The sequence below is a fragment of the Gracilinanus agilis genome, chromosome 1 (genome assembly GCF_016433145.1).
Source record: "Gracilinanus agilis isolate LMUSP501 chromosome 1, AgileGrace, whole genome shotgun sequence".
Lineage (NCBI taxonomy): Eukaryota > Metazoa > Chordata > Mammalia > Didelphimorphia > Didelphidae > Gracilinanus > Gracilinanus agilis.
In genome coordinates, this window is record NC_058130.1 from 770,650,929 (window position 1) to 770,673,632 (window position 22,704).

A 22,704-nucleotide genomic window follows, 5' to 3' on the forward strand; every position below is an offset into this window, starting at 1 on the left:
GGGCCAGAAAAGGGCCAGGGGTATCATCTAAGATTGCTCCCATGACATTGCAACTTTGTGAAGGGCCAATTACTATTACTGCCAATCTTAACCTCACAGTGCTTAGCAGACTTTAAAGCAGTATTGAATTGTGAACTCCTACAATCTCTAGAGAGCTTTGGGGTCATCATTCCATCCTGGATGCTTGTTGGCTACCATAAGGCAAAGAAGGTACAAGAGAATCCTGGGCTAAATGGGTTCAGACCATACCTCCCAGCACAAGGGTGGCAGCCACGGTTGGATGGTAACTGCAGCTCACCTTTTATATAGCACATTTGGACTTTTAGGAGTGTCTTCCTTCGGAGATCTGTTTAGTAGGTGGTATCGATATACATGACTTTACATTTTGATTGCCTTGGGACAATTGTATTTGGAAAGAGAGGAACCCCCCTTCCTTAGGAATCAGGCCCTATTTTGTCACTCCCAAAAGTCCAAGGGCCATGTTGAGTAGTAGATGTCTTCTATCTTCCAAGGTGGCCTTCCTTCTACTCTCTATTGCTGTTGTCTCTAAAATATAATTATTTGGCCAAGGGACAGAGCCAGAAACTTGAGTCCAAGTCACAAGCCAGCCCACTGGCCATTCTTTCTCCCATTCTGCCACAAAATGACTGCATTTGAGTTGCTGTTGGTATGAAAAAAGCTTCTGGTTGTCAGCTGGTTAGTAACTCTGTGTCTCTCTGCTCTAGGGGATGCCTTCAGAGCATCAGTACAATTTGTTACCATTTTTTCTCTATATCCTGAACATATGGCTCTGAAGAACCACAGGCAGTGGGCTACCCTGTCCTTGTGGGAAAAAAAGGCTTTTTTTTTTTTTAAAACCCTTAACTTCTGTGTATTGGCTTATAGGTGGAAGAGTGGTAAGGGTGGGCAATGGGGGTCAAGTGACTCACCCAGGGTCACACAGCTGGGAAGTGTCTGAGACCAGATTTGAACCTAGGACCTCCTGTCTCTAGGCCTGACTCTCAATCCACTGAGCTATCCAGCTGCCTCCCCCCCCAAAAGCTGTCCTTATGGGGAAAAAAAGGTTTTTCAAGTTTTTAACTGCAGGTTCTGGGAAGTGTGGTATATTATAATCTTCTCATAGGAGGCCTCTTTTCAAATGAAACAGAAGGCCGGGTTAATTCACCTTAGCTGATCTTCCTTAAGAAGTCAAATGTATGATTTGCCCTAGCCTTTGAACTAAAGCTCTCAGACCCAAGTGGCAAGAAAGTTGGGGAAAAAATAGAATGAGGTGAATTATGTGGACTAACAAAGATTGGCTTATAATTGCAGAGGTACCTCCTCCCGTGTCTGTCTCAAATATGAACTCTAGCTAGTCATCCTGCCATGGTGTCATGCCCCCACTTAGGCTATTTAGGGGGCCTGTTCTTCACCGATTCTCACACTGTTACCCTGGACTGCAAACAATGCAGAGCCATGCATAGCAAATCAGTTTAGTACGGTGGGTCATCCTCCCCATCGTGCGTTTCTCCCATTTGTTCCCACCCATATTTAGAAAGCTCTACGGAGAACAGGTTTGTGGGAAATTGATTTAAAGATTTTTTTAAAGGCTAGGTAAAAACCACAAGTTAAATGCGTAAGTTATACTGTAGGATTTCAGTTTAATTCATATTTTGCTCGAAAACATAAAATTGGTCATCTAAACGAATTGATGTTACGGACAACAAACAAAGCAAAATAGATCAAGTCATACATCACCAAGGCCTGGTGTGCAAATGTATGCGTGTGCATTTATATATACATACACAGAGAAACTACCACATCAGACCCTGGTTACAAAAAGCCAGTGTTACGTTTGAATGGGACACGAACATTTTTTGACAAATCAAAATAATGAAATCTAGTCGTTCTAAAATAAATACTAAAGACACTTTTGTACTTGCAGAATTGTCATTTCTGAAAAACAGAAAACAAAAAACCTTCCAGTTCACTCTTAACAGTGCAAAATAATAGCAGCATTTACAAAGAGTTAAGATTTAGTTTGTGTAAACACTCATGTCCACTATACCCAGTGGACATGCTGAGCTGCCCTTTAGAAGCCTTTATTCACCCTTCCAATCCAGGACTGGCTGTGGCTTGAAATCCAGTTTTTTTTTAAAAAAAAAAAAAAGTATTCTACAAGGAATTGTTTGGGCACAGTTTGTCGAGTCTGGCTTTAGATTTTAAATTGAAAACTCCGTAGCTATTTTTAAGGTAAAACTTTCCAGATCACAAAGTATTACACTTGACTTCTGAGCATCGTCACTGTGCCCATTTGAGCACCTTTTTTCTAGTGGGACTTTTCAGTCTTGGCTTTTTCCAATAGCTAATAAATATGCCTCAGTGCTTTAAATGAAAACAAAGCACATTCAAAAGCACAACATTTTCAGTTAAACGTTAGTGTCTTCTAGGCCTAGTTATGTTACAAGGAAGCCTGTAAAGGGAAGTGTTAATGAGTGCAAAGTTGAGAATGAACTAGCTGATGGCAACTGTCTTGCTTCCTCAGAAAGACTCTGCACTTAAGTTTTACTGGGTAAACCTTGAGTTTGTCATTAAAAAGAAATTTGCTGTTTTTGTTCATTTCCATCTGACAGAGCAGGAATCCTAAGAAAAGTTAGTTTTGACTTCTCCTTATTAACATATGCAGACATAATTGATCCCTTCCAAGAGGCTCTTACAGACACTACCAAAAGGAAACTTTTTCTTTACAGTATACCCTAGTTCAGGCCTGTCCTCCTTCTAATAATCACACCAAAAGCAAAAATCTCTGATTATTTATATACAGTGTGAGGAAAAAATACTTGTTAGTAGTTGGTTTCTCTAAATCATCTGATTATAAGTGGAAGCTCTTGTGGTATAGTCCTTCTGCTTAGCTTCAGAGCATGTGTGGCTTTCAAGTACTTGGTTTCTAATCCCAGTTGTTCCAGGGGTCCCCATGCACCATGGCTTGCCATCTTCACAAGATTCCCTTGCTCTCCAGTTAGCGACGGCGAAGGGGCTTGTAGACGCAAATGGCCATCAGTATCATAGTGACCAGCAGGATACTGAAGATGCTTCCCATGAGCACTGCAAAAATCAAACACCAGAGTTCCTTTGAATGAAAGATGCAAATTCTTTAGGCATCCTAGAGGTTTTAACATAGGCTAAAGACTTCTTAACTGGTCTATAGATAGATTTCCAGGGGACTATGAACTTAGATGGGAAAAAAGGGCACCTTTATTTTTATTAATCTCTAAATGAAATTTGGCATTTCCTTCAATTATTTAAAAATATTATTCTGAGGCGATAATAGGTCTGACACAAGGGTTTAAGAATCCCTAATCTGGCCTTCTCTTTGAATAGCACTTTATACTTTTTACTGTACTTTTCTCATAACAGTCCTATTTAATGCTTTGTAATTCACTGAGCTCAACCAACTTGACTGCCTTGCAAAGACTGGAGAAAGTGTCACTGCACCACATTTTTCATTCTCTCTCCCTCTCTCTGTGTATGCTCTGATTTGCATCCCTCTTGACTCCTACAGTTCTTTCATTTCCTGGAATAAGTTCTTCAGAATTGTCCCATATTATTTATTGCTTGTTTGTAGTCTTTTTTTTTTAAACCCTTAACTTCTGTGTACTGGCTCCTTGGTGGAAGAGTGGTAAGGGTGGGCAATGGGGGTCAAGTGACTTGCCCAGGGTCACCCAGCTGGGAAGTGTCTGAGGCCAGATTTGAAAGTCGGACCTCCTGTCTCTAGGCCTGACTCTCAAACCACTGGGCTACCCAGCTGCCCCTGTCTGTATTCTTTTAAAAAAACCTTTGCGGGCAGCTGAGTGGCTCAGTGGATTGAGAGTCAGGCCTAGAGACAGAAGGTCCTACTTTCAAATCTGGCCTCAGACATTTCCCAGCTAAGTGACCCTGGGCAAGTCACTTGACCCCCCATTGCCTAAACAAACAAACAAACAAATAAATAAAAAAACCTTTATCTTCTTAGTATATGTTCTTAGAAGAGCAGCAAGAGCCAAGCAAATGGGAGTTAAGTGGCTTGCCTAGGGTCACACAGCTACAGAAGGGGCTGAGTCCAGATCCTTGACTCCTAGCCTGGAGGTTGATCCAATAGCTCCCCAACTCCATTTTTCCTTAGGGCTTTTTTTCACAAAAAGCTCTCAAGTGCTTAGAAGAGAAAGTGAAATCTGCTATATGACATTTGAGTCAAGAGCACTGGCTTCTAGGCACTAATCATTTCCGCGCTTTGGGAGCTTTTAAACCTTCTAACTCAACTCAGAAGCCTGCCAACAGCTTTAACATATATGGTATTGGCATTCTGAATGACTCAATCATTCTTCTGAGCTACCCCACAGTACTGTTGCCAGTTCTCTTGGGGAGAGGGAAGGAGGGGAGCTTGTAAAGTGATCAGAATGCTCATTCTAATTCATTTTAATTTTTCAAAAAATCGATTCCATAGTTATGACAGCATAGGGTTTATTCACAACTCCAAAAAGGTAGGAGTTTTTGCTTTAGAAAAGCCATAGGGGCAAGAAATGGCTTTCACTGGTATAGAGAACTCAGAGATGACCCTTCTTCTACCAAAATGAGTCCGTACTGATCTTGAGCCGAATGACTAAATAATTCAGAGATTAAGGGACTTGGCCAGGGTCACCCACTAGAATGTGTCTGAGGTAGGATTTAAACCCAATCCTTCCTGCCTCCAGTGCCAGCTTTCTCTTTACCATGGCACACTGCTATAAAGCAACAAAGCCCACTGCAAAAAGTGCACCTATACTTGGGTCCTTATTTTTTAAACTCTTACTTTCTGCTTTATTAACAACCCTTAAGACAGAAGGGCAAGGCCTAGACAAATGGGGTTAATTGACTTGCCTAGGATCACATAGCCAAGAAATATTTGAGGTAGAATTTGAACTCAGGACCTCCTGGCTCTAGTCCTGATACACCTGTCCTTTAAATGGACTAAAGCAATCCTCCTAGACAAAGTTAAAATTTCTCACTGCTCCCAATTCTTGGTAAATTTTCCTAATTTTATTCTTAATAATCATTTTTCTTGGATTTTAAAAGTGCCAACAATCTTTAGAGCTTTTCTAGGAGACATTTCTTCCTATACAATAATTAAAACCAGAGGTTGAGAGGCAGCTAGGCACAGTGGACAGAGAGAACTGATTTCAGGAAGCCCTGGCTGGGTGACCCTGGCCAGGGGTCCCTTATTCTCAGGGCTTTAGATCACTCTCCTTGACTTCGATTTATGATAAATCAAAGTCAAGGACCCTGCACTGCACTGGTAGAGGGTGTTTTCCAAACCAAGGAAATCACAGGTCCAGATCCTGCCCATGTTAAGTTTGGCGATAGGTGATAATAGTGGCAAGGCTGGCAATAGGGCAAGACAGAAACATAAAAGGCCTTGGAAACATACATTATTATATGCAAAGGGCAAGTTGGCACCATGAAATCTGCTTCCTCATGTGGAAAAATGGGGATTATCCTAACGCCCACCTCCCAGGAGTATATGTGGAATATAACATAATGACAAACTTATCTCTTGGTAAACCCTGAGCCTGAAAGAAGGATTCTAGAGACGGATGGGCCTCTCAAAGGCTCCTGAATCCAAACACCCATTGCTACCCCATTTTACAGATGGGGAAACCAAGGCATGAAGACATACTTATAGCAGCTAGCATTTACAGAGCACTGCAAACCCGCTTTTATGTTAAAAAGGTCTCTTCTGACCTTCATGACCACCCTGTGAGGTTGATGCTACTATTATGCCCTCATTTTTCAGAGGAGGAAACTGAGGCCAGCAGAGGGGAAGTGACCTGCTGAGCGTGGAAGGATCTGAATTCAGCCCAAGTCCAGCACCTTCTATTTATCTGGTTGCTGGACCTGCCTGGGGTTCTTCACCCAAGTCAGGTGGGATTTGAATCCAGGTCCTAGAAAGCATTATCATTAGAAAATAATAATGAATGCGTAATATAATTATACCTAAGCATATAATAATATATAGTGCATAATGCTTAACATATAGCTTAAGAACAATACATGTAATGTAGTATATGACATACATATATATAACATTTACGTGTTATATATGTTATACATAACTAATATGACAGCTTCATAGATGAGAGGCACACTCCCCTACTACCTCGCATATACCAGGCCGGAAGGACCCCACTTTCCGCAGGAAATGATCCCCCTCCCCCACGTGACAGAGGTGGCGACAGGGTACAGAGGACACGCTTCGCTCTGCCTCCTTCAGTTTTTTCGTTTGACGAAAAACGGAGACAAGAAAGGTTGAGAAAAGTGCTAGAAAGCCAGGTCCTGGCCTCTTCCAGGCCCGAGACAGAGAGAAAGCTGCCCAGAGCCGGCTCCCGGCACTGCCCCTCACCTAGGTTCTGCCCGCGCAGCACGGCGTATGGCCGGCTCCTCTCCGGCGGCGTCCCCGCGGGGCTCTGGGCTTCCGCCTGCTCTGAAAAGAGGCCACCCAGCCCAAGGCCCAGCAGTAACAGCAGCCGAAGCCGCCCTGGCTGCCAGCGGCTGTCCGCCCGCAGCAGTCGCATCGCCGTTACCGTTAGCGGACACGGGGTTCTGGGGGCGTGACTTCCTCCCAGCGCCGCAGCCACACCCCCACCCTATCGGCGGCCCCTCCGATTGGCGCCTCCTCGCTGCGCTCCCTTCGGACAACTCGCGTGAGTTCCGTTAAGTCGCGGTGGGGGGCTGTTGGACACGCCCACTCTCGAGCAGTCCCCTTACGATTGGCTTCTACTTTGAGCCGCCCCCCGCAATTGGCCTCTCTGATTGGGTTCTTTTCGCCGCGCTTCTCCTCTAACAGTTTATGGCGTCTCGCATCCGGGCAACATCCGTCCGGAGCTTTGGCCCCACAGGCCCTGCCCATCCCCGAGTTAATCCCTGTGATTAGCTCTTCCTCTCCGCGCGCTCTTCCGCTCTCTTCGCACGCTCCGCCCACCAACCGCTAGTGGCGATATCGTGACGTCACGCGCCCAGGCAACGTTAATCTGGAGCCGTCGTTCCTCTAACGGCTCATTAACTCCCATGCGCCCCCAGAGGCGTTATGCTTCTGCTGAGCTCCGAGGTTGGGTGCTGGTGGAGCGGGAAGAAGACTGGATTTGGAGGCAATTCATCAAAAAAGCATTCATCCAGGGCTCCCAGAGCTGGGGCTTGACCTCTGAAAGATCAAATGAGAAATATTTTGATTGAGGACGAAGCCCCTTATTGGAGCTGCTCGACGTTTCCCTAGGCTTGTACCTTGCGGCAGCCGGAAGTGTTATTCTTCCCATTTTATAGATGAGGAGACTGAGGCTCTGGAGGCCTCGGCAGGGCCACTTATTTAAGTGTCTGGGGAGGAATTTCAGCCGAGCTCCCACGGGCAGGAGGCTGGAACTAGGCAAAGCTCCCAATGGGCTTTATTAACATGGCAGCAGTCAGTGGGGGCCGCCCCACATATTCCCAAATTTCTACTCTACTGGACCATTCCTTGAAGTATCACCCACAACTCCACAAGTTTTTATTTTTTGAAACTTTTTTATAGGCTTCGCAAAAGAGTTTTTTTTTTTTTTCAAGTTGGAGAACATTGGTTGCTTAGCCCAACTCTCACATTTTACAGAGGGTGAAACTGAAGCCTGGTTCCCCAGGGGAACCCCCGGGGGGAGGGGGACCATCGAACTGCTGCAGGTAGTAAACAGCAGAGGTGGGATTCGGACTTGATGTCCTTGCTGCTTTTTTCTTTTATCTTTGTGTTAGAAAGAGGGCATTAAGCCCTTGCTGTGTGCAGGGCACCCTGATGGAGCCTGGTCAAGAAGACAGAACGTTTAGGGAAGAGTGACTCTTCCCTTTAGTCTCTTAGGGCAAAGACGCCGCCGATAGTGAAAACTATCGCTACATTACTACGGTTAGTACCTCATTAGCCAGAGGTGGGTGAGGCTGGGTGGGGGTTTTATGGGAGGAATGGGGGGGGGGGGCAGCTGGGTAGCTCAGTGGATGGAGAGCCAGCCCTAGAGATGGGAGGTCCTCGGTTCAAAAGTGACCTCAGATACTTCCCAGCCGTGTGACCCTGAGCAAGACACTTAACCCCCACTGCCTAGCCCTGACCACTCTTCTACCTTGGAGCCAATACACAGTATTGACTCCTAGATGGAAGGTGAGGGTTTAAATTTAAAAAATAAAAAAAGGAGGAATGGCTCTTTGGAAAGGGTAGGTAGGAGGTGAGGTTGGAGGCAGCCCCTTGGTACAAAGCTACTGAGATGGGAAAAGAACTATAAAGGGGAGGCTTTCTTAATCTCACTTCACTAGGAACAAGATGGTGGGGTGGCCAGGTGGTTGGTTAGGCAGCAATTTGAAAAAGATCTGGAGGTTTTAGTGGATTGTCTCTGCAAGAGAAGACTGAAGTGTGATGTGGGAGCCGAAAGGGAATTGGATCTTAGGCTGTATTGAGAGGCCTGGCTTCCAGAAATGAGGTGTGATAGGCCTCTGGTTTCAGGGCAATTCTCATTTGGAGTAACCTGTTCATTTTAAGGAGGACATTGATAAACTGGAGTGAGAGGGTCCTGAGGGAGGGCATCCAGGATGGAATAGGGCCTCGATTCCATGTCACATCTTGGATGAATGAAGAACCTGGGAATGTTTAGCCTAGCTAACTCTAAAAGATGATTTGGGTTACCATAGCTATGTTCCCCGTATTTAAAGGGCTTGGCACTTGGAAGGAGAGACTAGATTTCTGTTTGACTTAAAAGGTAGAACCAAAAGCAGTGAATGGGGGGGAAAGGGTGACACGAACAATTAGAGCTGTCCTCAAAATGAATAGGCTGCTTCAAGGGATGCTGAGTTCTCCCTTCTTGGAGGTCTGCAAGCAGAGACTAACATTATTGAGCATGTTTTTGTAGGGAATCCTTTGAGGAGTAAATTGTACCAGAGAGATGGCTATCGAAGTCTCTTCCAAGTCTCAAATTCTGTGATTCTGTGAATGGAATATGTTTGTGGCAGAAGTATGAGGTGGATGGGGCTGGGGGTGGGGGTGGGAGGTGGACAGAGACTCAGTGGGGATTTGACCCTGCCCCTGTTTAATACCCACGTGACCTTCAGCAAGTCACTTTCACTTGGGTCTCATTTTCCCCCAAAATGGAGGTGTTGGACTCTTTTATCTGTCTCAGTTCTAAATCTGTGACCCTCTGTTTCTTCCTCAGCCTTTTCAAATCCTGGAATTGCAGGAAAGAAGCCTCCTTGGGCACTTGGGTTCTTCCAGAAGTTTTTCTGGAGCATAGCAGATGACGATGCTACCTCAGTGTGGACTCCGGTTGGATGGAAGTATTTTTAATATGTTTGGTGGGAAGCTGGTCCTATACTCTCTCTCCTATGAAGCAGATGAGATACCAAGAAACCAGGAAAGAGGAGAAAAAGTACCTGGAGTCAGGAAAGTGCCCTGGGGCAGCTTTGTGTAAGATGGAACTGCTGCCACCTCCAGGCCGCTTTCCCGCCTCCCAGTTGGCGGCCCACAGTGGCCGCAGATGTCTGTCCTCCCTAGATGCTGCTTCTCCTAGACTAGCTACATGCTCTGAGATCTGGAACATTCAGAGATGCAATCTCCGAGCCTTTCATGTTTGAAGTCCCAGAATTGGAACTTTGGGCAAATTGCTAAGACTATATAATAAAGCCCCCTTTCCAAGGCTTCTTTTTACTACCACAAGTCAGTTTTGGAATATAGAAGAGGAGAGAAGCCTTTTTCTCTCCATAGAATTTTTAGTGGCATGCCTGCAGAGAGGGCTGATTAGCAGCCAGCCTGGGAAGCAGAGCTGAGAAGACTTAACAACAACCTATCTTCCCTGGAGGTTGTAGTTTGGAAAATGGGGTTGAGAGTGTTTACTGCTCGATTAGTTTCCCTTGTTCTATCTACCTGACGTTCGATTTTCAGTCAGTACCCTTTTTGCATTGCTATGATGGCAAAAACGAAGTACTTGTGGCTGGGCAAGAGAGGTTCAGAGGAAAATGGGGACCCCTGAGTAGTGGTTGACTAGATGGCAGGGAACTCTCTCAACCAGACAGGTTTTGGGGGCCCCAAATGTGGCCATGCACGTGCTGCACCCATTAACCCTGGTAGCTGTGGCTTACGAGAAACCGAATCCCTCGGAATGACCCAGGCCAGGGCATTTCTGTCAGTCAACATTTACCTGGTATACCCAGTGAGATTATCAGAGGCCTCCACTTTTGTCCTTCCCTCACCACCACACAAGGGAACCAGCTCAGAGTGATAGGGGGAGGGGAGAACCTCGGTCACTCGTTCCAGTGAAAAAGCGTTTTCCTCCAATAGCCATGCACGTGCTGGCAGTGGAGGAGTTGGGGGACTCAGACGCTGCTCCGGATGCTGAATGTGCTGGCTGATTGGCTGGCAGCCGGGCCAGAGCATGCTTTATATATAGCTGTTTTTCTTTGGCATAATGGGAGGATTCTAGTCGGGGTGGGGACACACTGGGCAATAGATGGCTGGAGTTTAAAATACGGATGACATATCTTAAAACAAATATTGGCATTGCCTATATGGCACCATTTGGATGATGGCCAAGTCCCCAACACCCAGCAAGTGGCCTGTCAGTCTGCCATTATGGCTTTATTCTTGTGGGTTTTGAAAGCTTTAGTACCGCAGGCCCCTGTGCCAATAGGATATTCCTGGGAGGTTTTCGATCTTAATTATGAGCTAACTTTAGGATTAATAGAACCAGGAAGGAAGCAAAGGGGCTAGTTGGAGTGGTGGAGAGGATGGTCAGTGTTGGCCCTTTATGAACAAAACGAGGCCCGTGGTTCTTTCACATGACAGCTTCTTCTCCCCGAGGTTTTTTCTTAAATAGTATGCCTTCCTAGGCTACAATAAAACATATCCTTAGCCACCTTCATTCGGTTGTTGACATCTAGACAGGGCAGCTAGGTGATGGGTAGGGGATAAAGCACTGGGTCTGGAGTCAGGAAGCCTCATCTTCCTGAGTTCAAATCTGTGCTCACTAGCTGTGTGACTCTGGACAAGTCAATTAACCTGTTAGGACTGTGGATGAGTCCATTAACCCTGTTTGCCTCAATTTCCCATCTGTAAAATGAGCTGGAGAAGGAAGTGGCCTTTTGCTCCAGTGTCTTTGCCAAGAAAACCCCACATGGGGTCATAACGTCAGACACAACTGAAAACCACTGAATAGTGACATTAGGTCTCATAGATTTAACATTGAATACTCTTAAAAATAATGGGAGGAAATCCCAAACTGTTGATTTGGCTGACTTTGCTCCTTCTGACCTAATCCTCAATAAGAGAACAAAATAAATAAGGGGTCAGGCTTTATTTAGCCTTGCTGTGGTACTAGAACGTAAGCCCCTTGAAGGCAGGGGGCCTTTTTCATTGTCTTTGTATCTCCAGTACCTAGCACAGTGCCTAGCACATACTAGGTGTAGTTATGTGAAAGAGAGGGTTCAATAGTCAAAGCAACAGATCAGTGGCTGTTGGGGTCCAAAATGTGGATGACTCAGTAAGGCGGGGCCAGGCTGGGTAGCTGCGTTTATCATAGATAAGAGATGAGCTTTTGGAATAAGGTTCTTTTAGGCAATTACATCCCTATGTCAAGCTATACTATGCACATTGGTGAAACATCTCTTCAAGGCTTGCAAACACTCCCGAATGAGCCTTGACCATTTCCCCAGAGAAGACGCAGCCTTAGAACACAGAGGTATCTTCTGTGAGAATTGTCTGTGGCTTCTTTCTCCCTGGCTCAGACCCCAACATTTCTTCCTGGCTCAGACCCTAACATCTCCTTGACCCCATCACTTACTAGATGACTAACAGAATTGAGGAACCGTGTGGCAGACTGTGTATGAATGTAATGGAACGTTATTGCATCTTAAATGTCAGAGACAAAGACAGGAAAACAACACTTATATAAAGTGACCTCGACCCACTAGACCTGAGACGAATCTCAGTAAAATCTGGAAAAATAATAACCCTGAGAATTCTGAAGGGGACCCAGAAGCAAAACCATTTAGGGGAGAAGTTGGCTTTTTAAAAAATGAAGCAGAAGTTTGTGGTTTTATATATGATTCGTGTATTTGAGAGATTTTGTAACACTTAACAGTGCTGGATACATATAATTTTTTAATGAATGCTTGTGCATTAGTGATTACAACATTGCAACAATAAAATTAACATCCCTATTGACCATATGTCAATATGTATCATTTTTGGCCAAAAGCAAAAGGGGAACAATTAAAATTTAAAAAAGTCATGTGGAAGTGGTCATTTTATCATGGGGCTTTTGTATCAAATAGTATCAAGTAAAAATATCAAGCAAAAATAATATCCAGTAAAAAGTGGCTTCTCAAGGGAATTAAAGGAAAATGAACGATCTCCTGAGCATACCATACTTTAATCTGAAGTGCCCCTTCTTGTTGAATGCCATTTAGTCCCTTGCCTGCCTTCATATATCCGGTCCAGGCAGGCAAAATAGGACAACTATCCCTCCCAGTTGAGAGAATAATAAACCCCAACATACAGTAATATATGAATATTTGGCTACATTATATAGCATCGATATATTAAGAACATATTCCTTTTATATGTAATTGGGAAAAAGTAAAATATAAATAAAAAGAATAGATTTCTAATTCTCTTAATTTATAATTATTGTGAATTAGTGATTTCTTTAATTCTCAAATGCTTCTATTTGCATCTGTGTCTGTGTCACGCAATATTATCCCCCTTTTTCCTCCCATAGTAAGAGTACTGTTGTATTCAGAGTATTATCTACTATAATCCTTAAATCATTTTGGAGTGACTATGCAAGCATTCTTGATCTCACTTAATGAGAAAATAGATGTTTTTATTGAGCACCTACTATATGACAGGTACCATATTCAAAGAAAAGTAAAAGCTCTCAAGGAGCTCACAATTTCATGTTTGTGCCAATGCTTTTTATCCTGAATTTTCGATTTGCTTTCTATGTTTTATTTTTATTAAAATCTTTCCATCTTAGATTCAATACTATGTATTGGTTCCAAGGCAGAAGAGTGGTAAGGGCTAGGCAGTGGGGGTTAGGTGACTTGCCCCAGGTCACACAGGAAGTGTCTGAGGCTAGATTTGAACCCAGGACCTTCTGTCTTAAGGCCTGGCTCTCCATCCACTGAGCACCTAGCTGTCCCCCTTTGTTAGGTTTCTAAGCACTTCTAAAATTCAGTTTGATTTTGATTCTGTCCTTTAGATCCATAGTAATATTCCCTCCGCAACTGGTAGATATCTACTTTGATTCCACGTCTTTGTTATGACAAAAATTTTAATATGTATAGAGCTTCAAAAAAATTTTTTGGGGGGGTTCATTAACCCCTTAGGTTATATGCCCAGCTGTGGAATCTCTGCATCAAAGAAGATAGAACTTTATGTTAATTTCTTTGAATAATTCCACTATGCTTTCCAAGAATGATTGGGCCATTTCACACTGGAGCTGTCATTTTTTCAGTTTAGAAATTAACTGATGAGGAAACTCTCTCTAGCAACCCAAATCAGAAGATGCTCTGCAAACTGTAGTCTCAAATAGTTGTCTAGGAGCTCTACAAGGGTCAAGTTAAGTGAATTGCCCAGCATCACAAAAACCGTGTGTTATCAGAAATGGGAATTGGACCACAGACTTTCCGACTTCTAGGCCAGCTAGACGTCCACCATCTGATTCTCTCTACAAATGGTTTCTTAATCACCAAATACAGCGTCTTTATATCAATATTTTATCAATAACAATAAAGCCTTTAGCTCCATTCTATTGTAAGATGCTTGAAAGTAGGGAATAAAAATATTCCCTAATCTGTAGCCCCTGGGCCTGTTTAACAAATCCTTGATAATGTATTTATGGCTTTCTGAAGCTGCTAATGCTATTGACCACCCTTCCCTTCTTAGTCTCTCTTGTCTGGTTTTTCATAACTCTGCTTTCTCTTGGGTTTCTTTCCTACCTACCTCTCATTTCTTTCTCGGTCTCCTCCTCTTGTTCCTCATGCATGCATGTACTCCAAGGCTCGGTTCTTGGCTGCCTTCTCTCTATAATTCCTCACTTGGCCACTTCATCAGCTCCCATGGGCCTAATTATCATCCTCGTCCAGATGATTCCCAAATCTATATAATCCAACTCAAATCCCCCTCTTTGGGTCCACTGATGTGTTTCTAATTTCTTGTAGGACATTTTACACTGGTTGTCCTATAAGCATCCCAATGTCAACATGTATAAGACAGTGCTTGTTATTCTCTCCTTTTCTAGACTTGCCTTCTGTCAAGGATATCAACATCCTTTCGGTCATCTGGGTCCGTAACCTTGGGGTCATCCCCAAGACGTCCAAATTGTTCCCAAATCTCATGCTTGATACCTTTCTATTATCTCTTGGAGACAGGCCCCTTCTCTCCACTCGCATAACCTTCATCTTGGTTCAGACTATTACCATTTCATACCTGAACTCCTACAATAACCTCCTAATTCACGTCCCAGCTTCAGGTCTTTCTCCACACTTCACAGAGATCCCAGGGTGACCTTAAGTACCTCCGAGTATGTCATCCCCCCAGTCTAATAAACTCAAGTGACTTGCTGGATCCCTTTAGGATCAACTATAACCTCCTATGTCTCACATTTAGAGTTCTTCAAAGGCTGGCCCTTCCAGCTTTATTTTTCCATTACTCTCCTTGCTACAATCTGCGTCTTGGCCAGATTTACTTTCTTGCTATCCCCACCGAATGACATCACACCTTCCAGCTCCAAGATCTTGCATGGGTTGTTCCCCAAGACTGAAATCCATCCTTTCCTAACACCAACCTCTTGTTTCCTTTAAAATTCAGCTTACTTGATATCTTCCCTGTGAAGCTTTTCCGGATTCCCTCAGTTTCTAGGACCTTCCCACTCTCAAATGATGTATTTATTTGGGTTATATTTTGGGGTGTTGGTTTTATATGAGGTATGCTTTGCATGATGATACATGTATAACCCAGATCAAATTGCTTACCATCTCCAGGAGCGAGGAAGGAAGGGGGAGGGGAGGCGGAGAGAGGAAGAGAGAGAGGAGAGAGAGAAAGGGAGAGGGAGAGGCAGAGAGAGGAGGAGAGAGAAAGGGAGAGGGAGAGGCAGAGAGAGGAGGAGAGAGAAAGGGAGAGGGAGAGGCAGAGAGAGAGAGAGAGAGGCAGAGAGAGAGAGGAAGAGAGGAGGAGAGAGAAAGGGAGAGGGAGAGGCAGAGAGGAGACAGAATTTGGATCTTTTGAAAGTGTACATTGAAAATTATTACGTGTAACTGGGGAAAAAAATAAAAAAAAACTCAGTTTTCTCAGCTATGAAATGAGGGAGTTGAGCAGGGTGACATCTGGGGACCCTTTCAGCTCCAAATCCTATGATTTATAATCTTTGTTTAAAAATATGGTTGAAATATAACTGAACCAAATAGCATGTAAATGTAGGGAGTGGGTGGTAACTGGACTGCCAGAAAGAAACGCTATATGGTCTTTTCCATCTAAACATTACCCACAACACCACTGACATTTTCTTTATGGTCATTACAGATAGAGCGACATCATTCGGCTCAATGCAATTCACTGATTTCTCTGGTTTTGGTTGCACACACAAATTAGGAAAGGGATTCCTAGATTCTCACCAGAATACTGAGCGTTCTTGGTAGACAACCATGCAAAAGTCCAGGTTTTGGTGTCGTTCTCAGTATTCTAAGGGGAAATGGGTCTATCCTCCAGAATGGAACCACAAACTAGAAGAATAGCCAAGTATTGTGTTTGTGACCAAAGAGGTGGTTTATGGAGAAGATGTGTTTGTGGGGAGGACATTAGCACATGATGGGGATTGAGAAGGAGACACTTAATCAGGGTCTAAAGGCAACAAAGGAGTCTAAGAGGCAGGGGGGAAGAGATGGCTATACTAGTACAGCTAGTGTGGAGCTAGGGAGATGGAATGTTATACCGAGGAACTGTAAGAAGACAAGTTTGGCTGGGCCATCGAATTCAGAAAGGAGAGCAGTATCAAATAGAAATGGACATGTAGGTTTTAGTCAAGGTTGTGAAGGACTTTAAAAGCTAAACAAAGGATCTGATAGTTGATCCTAGAGGCAATAGGGATCCATTGGAGTTTATTGAACAAGAGAGTGACCTACTCGCACTCAGACCTTTGGAAAATCATTTTGGCAGCTGTGCGTATGATGGTTTGGAGAAGGGATGATCTTGAAGCAAGGGCACCAGTTAAGAGGCTATTTCAGTAGTACAGATGAGATGGAATGACAGTCTGAACTGGGATGGTTACTATGTGAATAGGGTAGGAGATGGAAGCAAGATATGTGAAGGTGAAGACGATAAGATTTGGCAACTGATTGTGTGGGATGAGGGAAATAGATCACAAATCTGGGAGCCCTGAAGATTGGAGCAGGGGAAACTCGGAAGAAGGAAGGGTTTGGGGGAAATGATAATCAATTGATCATCTTACTGGAAATGTCCAATAAGCCATTGGTGATGTGAGACGGAAGCTCAGGGGAGCCCAGGGATGGCTGTACTCGTCTAGTCAGCACAATGATGAAATGCATAGGACGTAAGTGAATCCGAGCCAATCCAAGCTCCATTTATTAAGAACAAACTATGTGGGAGGCAATGTGCTGGGTACAGGGGAGACAAAGATTAAAAAAATGGAAACACTCCTTGCCCCCCTGGAGCTTACATTCTAATGAGGAGTTACAACATGTACACAGATAAGTATCTGTATGATTACAGAGGATGAGGGAGAGAGCGCTGAGGGCTCGGGGGGATCAGGAAAGGTTTCCTATAGAAGATGAAGAATGTACTGAACCTTGAAAGACCTTACATTTCCATTTCAGTGCCGAGGAAGCAGGAAATGTGCTCATACTTTTCAGATCATTTAAGGATTGACAGCTATTTCTCAGTACTACTCAGAAGCCCCCCGAGTATCAAAGTGTCAATGGCCAGTGAGGTGGCGCAGTAGATAGAGCCTGGAGGCAAGAGGACTGATTCCACCCCTCTATCCCCACCCCAAGTTCAAATCTGGCCTCAGATACTAGCTATATGATCCTGGGCAAATCACTTAACCCAGTTTGCCTCAGTTTCCCCATCTGTCAAATGATCTGGAGAAGGAAATGGCAAACCCCTTCAGTGACTCTGCCAAGAAAACGCAAAATTGGGTCATGAAGAGTTGAACTCAAATGAAAATGACTGAACAACAACAAGTTTGTGTGCTATTTTCCTGGAAAAGAATCATATCCCTAAGTGACATATTCATTTGGGGTTCAATGTCATTGATTAATTTTTTGGAGGCTCGGTTGACCTATCTACACCAGGCTCGAAGTGGAAAAGCTACTCCTGGGCTCGATTTTACCACTGATTGGCAGGAGCGCTTGATCTGCTCTATTTCGGTCCTGGGCTGGTTCACTACTTAAAGCTTCCTGGCTTGCTTTTTTCAATTGGTCCTAATCCTGGAGGGGGGGGGGGTGAGGGACATTTGATCAGTTTAGCTCATTTCAGCCCAGAACTCCCCAAGCTCAAGCAATCTACCAGCCTCAGCTTCCCAGGAGCTGGAATTATAGATATGAGCCATCTTATCCAACTATTCTATGAAAAAACCAACCACCATCACCATAACAACAACAAAAGTACAATTTTGGAATTCTGGTGAATTTTGTTTTGTTTGGTCTGTACCCATGAAATCATTCAGGTAGGGAATGTTCAACACAGCAGCTTCTTCTGGAAATATTAGTTGCCAACTGGAGACTGGCTTACAGCCAGTGAGTTTCTTGGGAGACTAAAGATGACTTACCTAAGGTCTTACAGCTAGTGTGTGCCAAAGACAGGAGTTGGATCCAAGTCTTCTCACTCCAAGGTAGTCCTACTCTCTACTATCCCTCACTGCTTCTCTGATTGTGTCCAGCATATTTAAATAATCTATGGCAAATATATTTAAAGTGATACTCTTCTGAAGTAGACTCAGAATATTAAAATTGCGCTATTCTTGTGGGGGATGTTTCTTACAGCTCATGTGAGTTGTCTTCCTCGAACAGGCAAGCATGGCGTAGTGAAATGAGGAAGGAATTTCTAATGCAAGACCTGGGTTCTAACTCTACTTTGACTACTTCCTAGCTGAATGACCTTGGGCAAGTCACCAGAAGTCTGGAAATCTCCCTCTCAAGAACTTTAGACTACAATTCCACGAAATTGTCACAGATCTCGGTGTTTTCTTCTTTGAATCTTTCCTGACTTCTTTTTGGCCAAATATCCCATGATCACAGGGGCAAAATATAGCGAACAGCACAATTTCTCGGTGTCTGCCCTTTCTATGAAAGATTTATCGTCATCTGGCACTTGAGAAGGAAGCATGAGATAGCATGATGGAAAGATCACTGATTTTGGAGTCAGAGGAACTGGGTTCAAAATCCCTGGCTTACTAGTATGTCAGTGAATAGTCACTTTATTTTCCTGGGTCTCTGTTTCCTTTCCTGTAAAATGATGGGAGTTGGATTGGATGACCTCTAAAGTCTGTCCCGGCCTTGAGCCCGTGATCCTAAGAACCTCTGGGAAGAGTGTTGCATTTGTGTTTTGGGGACATGAGAAAGGAGCCACAAATAATTTTCTTTTTTTCTTTTAAAAAATGTTTTTAAACCCTTAGCTTCTGTGTATTGGCTCCTAGGTGGAAGAGTGGTAAGGGTGGGCAATGGGGGTCAAGTGACTTGCCCAGGGTCACACAGCTGGGAAATGTCTGAGGCTGGATTTGAACCCAGGACCTCCTGTCTCTAGGCCTGGCTCTCAATCCACTGAGCTACCCAGCTGCCCAGCCACAAATAATTTTTACAGAGACACCTCTGTGTTTTGCTGAAGGCCACAGCAAAGCTGTTTACACAAGCAGCAGGTGGGATATCTGGGAATGAACTACGGCTCCTGGGACTGCTTGGGTTTGTAGAGGAGCCCTAGAAATGTTTTGGGTAATGCTTTTACATAAACAATATTCTGTGGGAAAGAAACGCCTCCTAAATATGATGTGATGCTTAGCACTCTACTCTATAAAAATCTTTCTCTTATCTATAATAAGCGGAGCTGCGTGAAGCTGCCCAGCCTGGCCCCACCTTACCCATTCGTTCCCTTCAGCATTCCGGACCATAACAAGCCCAGATCTGGCATTCAAATCCTGGTTCTGCCACCTGTGGACTGAGGAAGTCATTTAACCTGTCTGTGGCTCAGTTTCCTCTTCAGTGAAGTTAAGGAATTAAAGTAGATGATCTTGGAGTTTCCTTCTAGCTTTACACCTATAATTCTCTAGTTTGGGGATAAGCCATTTTTATTTAATTGTAGTTAGAGAGACAGAGTCTCAGTTTTGGTGACCTCACTGTGAATAGAGAGCCAGGCCTAGAGATGGGAGGTCCTGGACTCAAATCTGGCTTCAGATCCTTCCTAGCTGTGTGACCCTGGGCAAGTCACTTAACCCCCATTGCCTAGCCCTTTCTGCTCTTCTGCTTTAGAACCAAACACATAGCATTGATTCTAAGATGGAAGGGATGTCTTTTTCTCATACCTCAATAATTATAGAGGTCTGGGAATTCTCATTAAATTAATCATTTGGAAGTATGAATGGGGTCTGAACTAGACAGTTCCTAGACATCTCCATTAAATCAACCAATCAAAAGCATTAGGCAAAGTGGGACAGTCTAGTTGGAAGGCAGGAAGTGATACAAAAGAGGAAATGTATTAGGATTAGTTGAGTAGATGCAGTTATGGACTTTGGACAAAATGCCATTGAGGAGCCAGGTGGCACAGTGGATAGAGTCCTGGGACTGGAGTCAGGAAAATGTATCTTTCTGAGTTCAAATCTGCCCTCAGACACTTAGCAGCCATGTGACCCTGGTCAAGTCACTTCACCCAGTTTGTCTCAGTTTCCTCATTTGGAAAATGAGCTGGAGAAGGAAATGGCAAATTACGATCTCTGCCAAGAAAACCACCAGAAAGGGGTCGCCAAGAGTCAGACGTGATTGAAATGATTGACCAATGAAACCTGGGCATTTGAGTGTCTTGTGGAAGAGGGTCGGGAGAAGGAATGCCTCTGTCTCCTCTCTTCCTGTTGGAAGCCTGTTCTGAGAAGGTAGATCTTTCCTTACTCTAATTGTAAAGTGCCTTGGAAACATTATGACTATCTTTATTAAAAGTAGATGCAAGGGGGCAGCTGGGTAGCTCAGTGGATTGAGAGTCAGGCCTAGAGATAGGAGGTCCTGGGTTCAAATGTGACCTCAGACACTTCCCAGCTGTGTGACCCTGGGCAAGTCACTTGACCCCCATTGCCCACCCTTACCACTCTTCTACCTAGGAGCCAATACACAGAAGTTAAGGGTTTTAAAAAAAAAAAGTAAATGCATTATTAATTCTTGCTGTCTTGTGAGATCATTGGCTTCTACTTGCCCAATTCTATTCTCGAAAGCTTGGTTTTCAGCTATAATCTTTTGGTTTTCCTTTTTGAATTGGTCTATCCGGCTCTTCACAGCTTCCAGCTGGTCATTTCTGGTCTTCAACTTGCTTATCATTTCATTTGATTTCTGAACCTCAATTTCCAGTTGTGAAATTCTGCCTTTTAAACTGTTATTTTCTTTTTGAGCTATTTCCCACTTTTCTTGCCGAATCTCTTCCACCTTTCTCATGATCTCAAATGAGCTGGCGAAGCAGATGGCAAACCACTCCAGTATCTTTGCCAGGAAGACCCCAAATGGGGTCATGAAGAGATGGACACAACTGAAAAGGACTAAATAACAACAAAGCTTAAGACTGCCCTAAACCTTTTGGGACCCTCTATACCACCCAGGCACATTAACAGAAGTGGCAAGGATTAATACCAATTGATCTTAAGAATATTCAAAGGGGCAGCTGGGTGGTTTGGCGGATTGAAAGCCAAGCCTAGAGAGGGGAGGTCTTAGGTTCAAATCTGACCTCAGACACTTCCCAGCTGTGTGACCCTGGGCAAGTCACTTAGTTCTTTTGCCTTAGAACCAATGAACAATATTGATTCTAAGGCAGAAGGTATGAGTTTAAAGAAAAAAAAGAATATTCAAAGAATGTGATAGAATAATTCTGTGCTGTAGAAACAAAGAATGGGTTCATATTTTAAAATTTGAAAAGATCTACAAGAAATAATGAAGAGTGAATCGAGTAGAACAAAGAAAATGTTGGCTCTACAGCTATAGAATTAATAATCAAAGAATAACTTGGTATGTCCATCTACAGAGAATGAGATGATTTGACAAATAGAAACACAAAAGACATAATTTATACAGATGTATTTTTTGCTTGGCTATGCCTTCTATGATGAGGGGGAAGGGTAGGGAGTGGGTGAGATACCTGAGAATTTTAATGTAACCAACAAATAACTAAATTGATAAATTAAAATTATAATAAAATAAAACAATTAATTAAAATCAGAATTTTAAATTAAAAATTAAAATCAAAATGGCAAATTAAAAAATTTAATTTTAATTAAGATTTAAAAATTAAAAGTTAATTAAAAATTTAATTTTAATTAAAATTTAAAATTTTAAAATCAAAAATCTTAAAATTTAAATTTTAAAATTTTAAAATCAAAAATCTTAAAATTTAAATTTAAAAATTTTAAAATCAAAAATCTTAAAATTAAAATTTTAAAATTTTAAAATCAAAAATCTTAAAATTTAAATTTTAAAATTTTAAAATTAAAAATCTTAAAATTTTAAATTTTAAAATTGAAACTTTAACATTTAAAATGTTTAATTTTAATTAAAATTAAAATTTAAAAATTTAAGATTTGTAATTTTAATTTAAAATTTTAAATGTTAACGTTTTAATTTTAATTTTTAATTATAATTTAAAATCTTAAACTTAAAAAAATTAATTTTTAATTAAAATTTACAATTTAATTTTAACTTTTAATTAAAATTTAAAATGTTAAAATTAAAAATTTAATTAAAAATGTAAATTATAAATGATAAAATTTTAATTAAAAATGTAAATTTTAAGCCTAAAAATTTTAAAATTTAAATTTAAATGAAAAAAAATTAAAATTAAAATAAATACATTTTTAAATATTCAGAGACAAAATTAGAAAACTGTCTTTGACCAGGGCAACTGCAGAAATTCCAACACTGGTTCCCAGTGTTTATATACCGTGACCTGGTAATTATGTATTTAGTAAATATCTGTCGGCTGACACAATCTCATCACACTATAATTGCTCAGCAAACTTAGATTTGATCAACTCTTCTAGAGCTTTGGAGATTTATTGGGTTGGTACATCCAACTTGAGGCAGCTTGGTGGTACAACAGCTAGATTCACCACACCTGGAGTCGGGACCCGAGTTCTAATCTGAATTCAAACACTTATTAGCTGTGCTACCCTGGATAAGTCACTTATTTGTCTCAGTTCCTCATCTGTAAAATGGGATACCCTGGAGAAGGACATGATAAATCACCCCAGTATCTTTGCTAAGGAAGTCCCAAGTGCGGGGCACGAAGAGTTGAGATGACTGAATGAATGACACCACTTGGGACTTAGAGAAGGAATACAGTTGTTCTAAGATGGGCGGAGAGTATGATAGGAATTGAGAGGGAAGAGCCTGAGTGCTCTGTGCTGTTTCTTTAGGTGAGTGACCCGATCCAAGATGGCTGGCAGGCTTCCAGGCCCCTGG

The 22,704-nt window shown here is 42.6% G+C and overlaps 1 protein-coding gene and 1 long non-coding RNA gene across 2 annotated transcripts in view; both read right to left on the reverse strand.

Annotated features, from left to right (window-relative positions):
- Nucleotides 1–1,620: 1,620 nt before the first annotated feature.
- Nucleotides 1,621–6,450, reverse strand: LOC123232420. The gene is made up of 2 exons (XR_006505142.1): nt 6,395–6,450; nt 1,621–3,084 (listed from the first exon to the last, which is right to left on the reverse strand). It is a non-coding gene; the product is annotated as an uncharacterized LOC123232420 (long non-coding RNA).
- Nucleotides 6,451–6,577: 127 nt separating this feature from the next.
- LOC123256911 (sodium-dependent serotonin transporter-like) overlaps nt 6,578–22,704 on the reverse strand; it is a 67,337-nt gene continuing 51,210 nt past the window's right edge. The window contains 1 exon segment of the mRNA XM_044685467.1: nt 6,578–6,979. Within this exon segment, the coding sequence (XP_044541402.1) occupies nt 6,578–6,979 (402 nt within the window).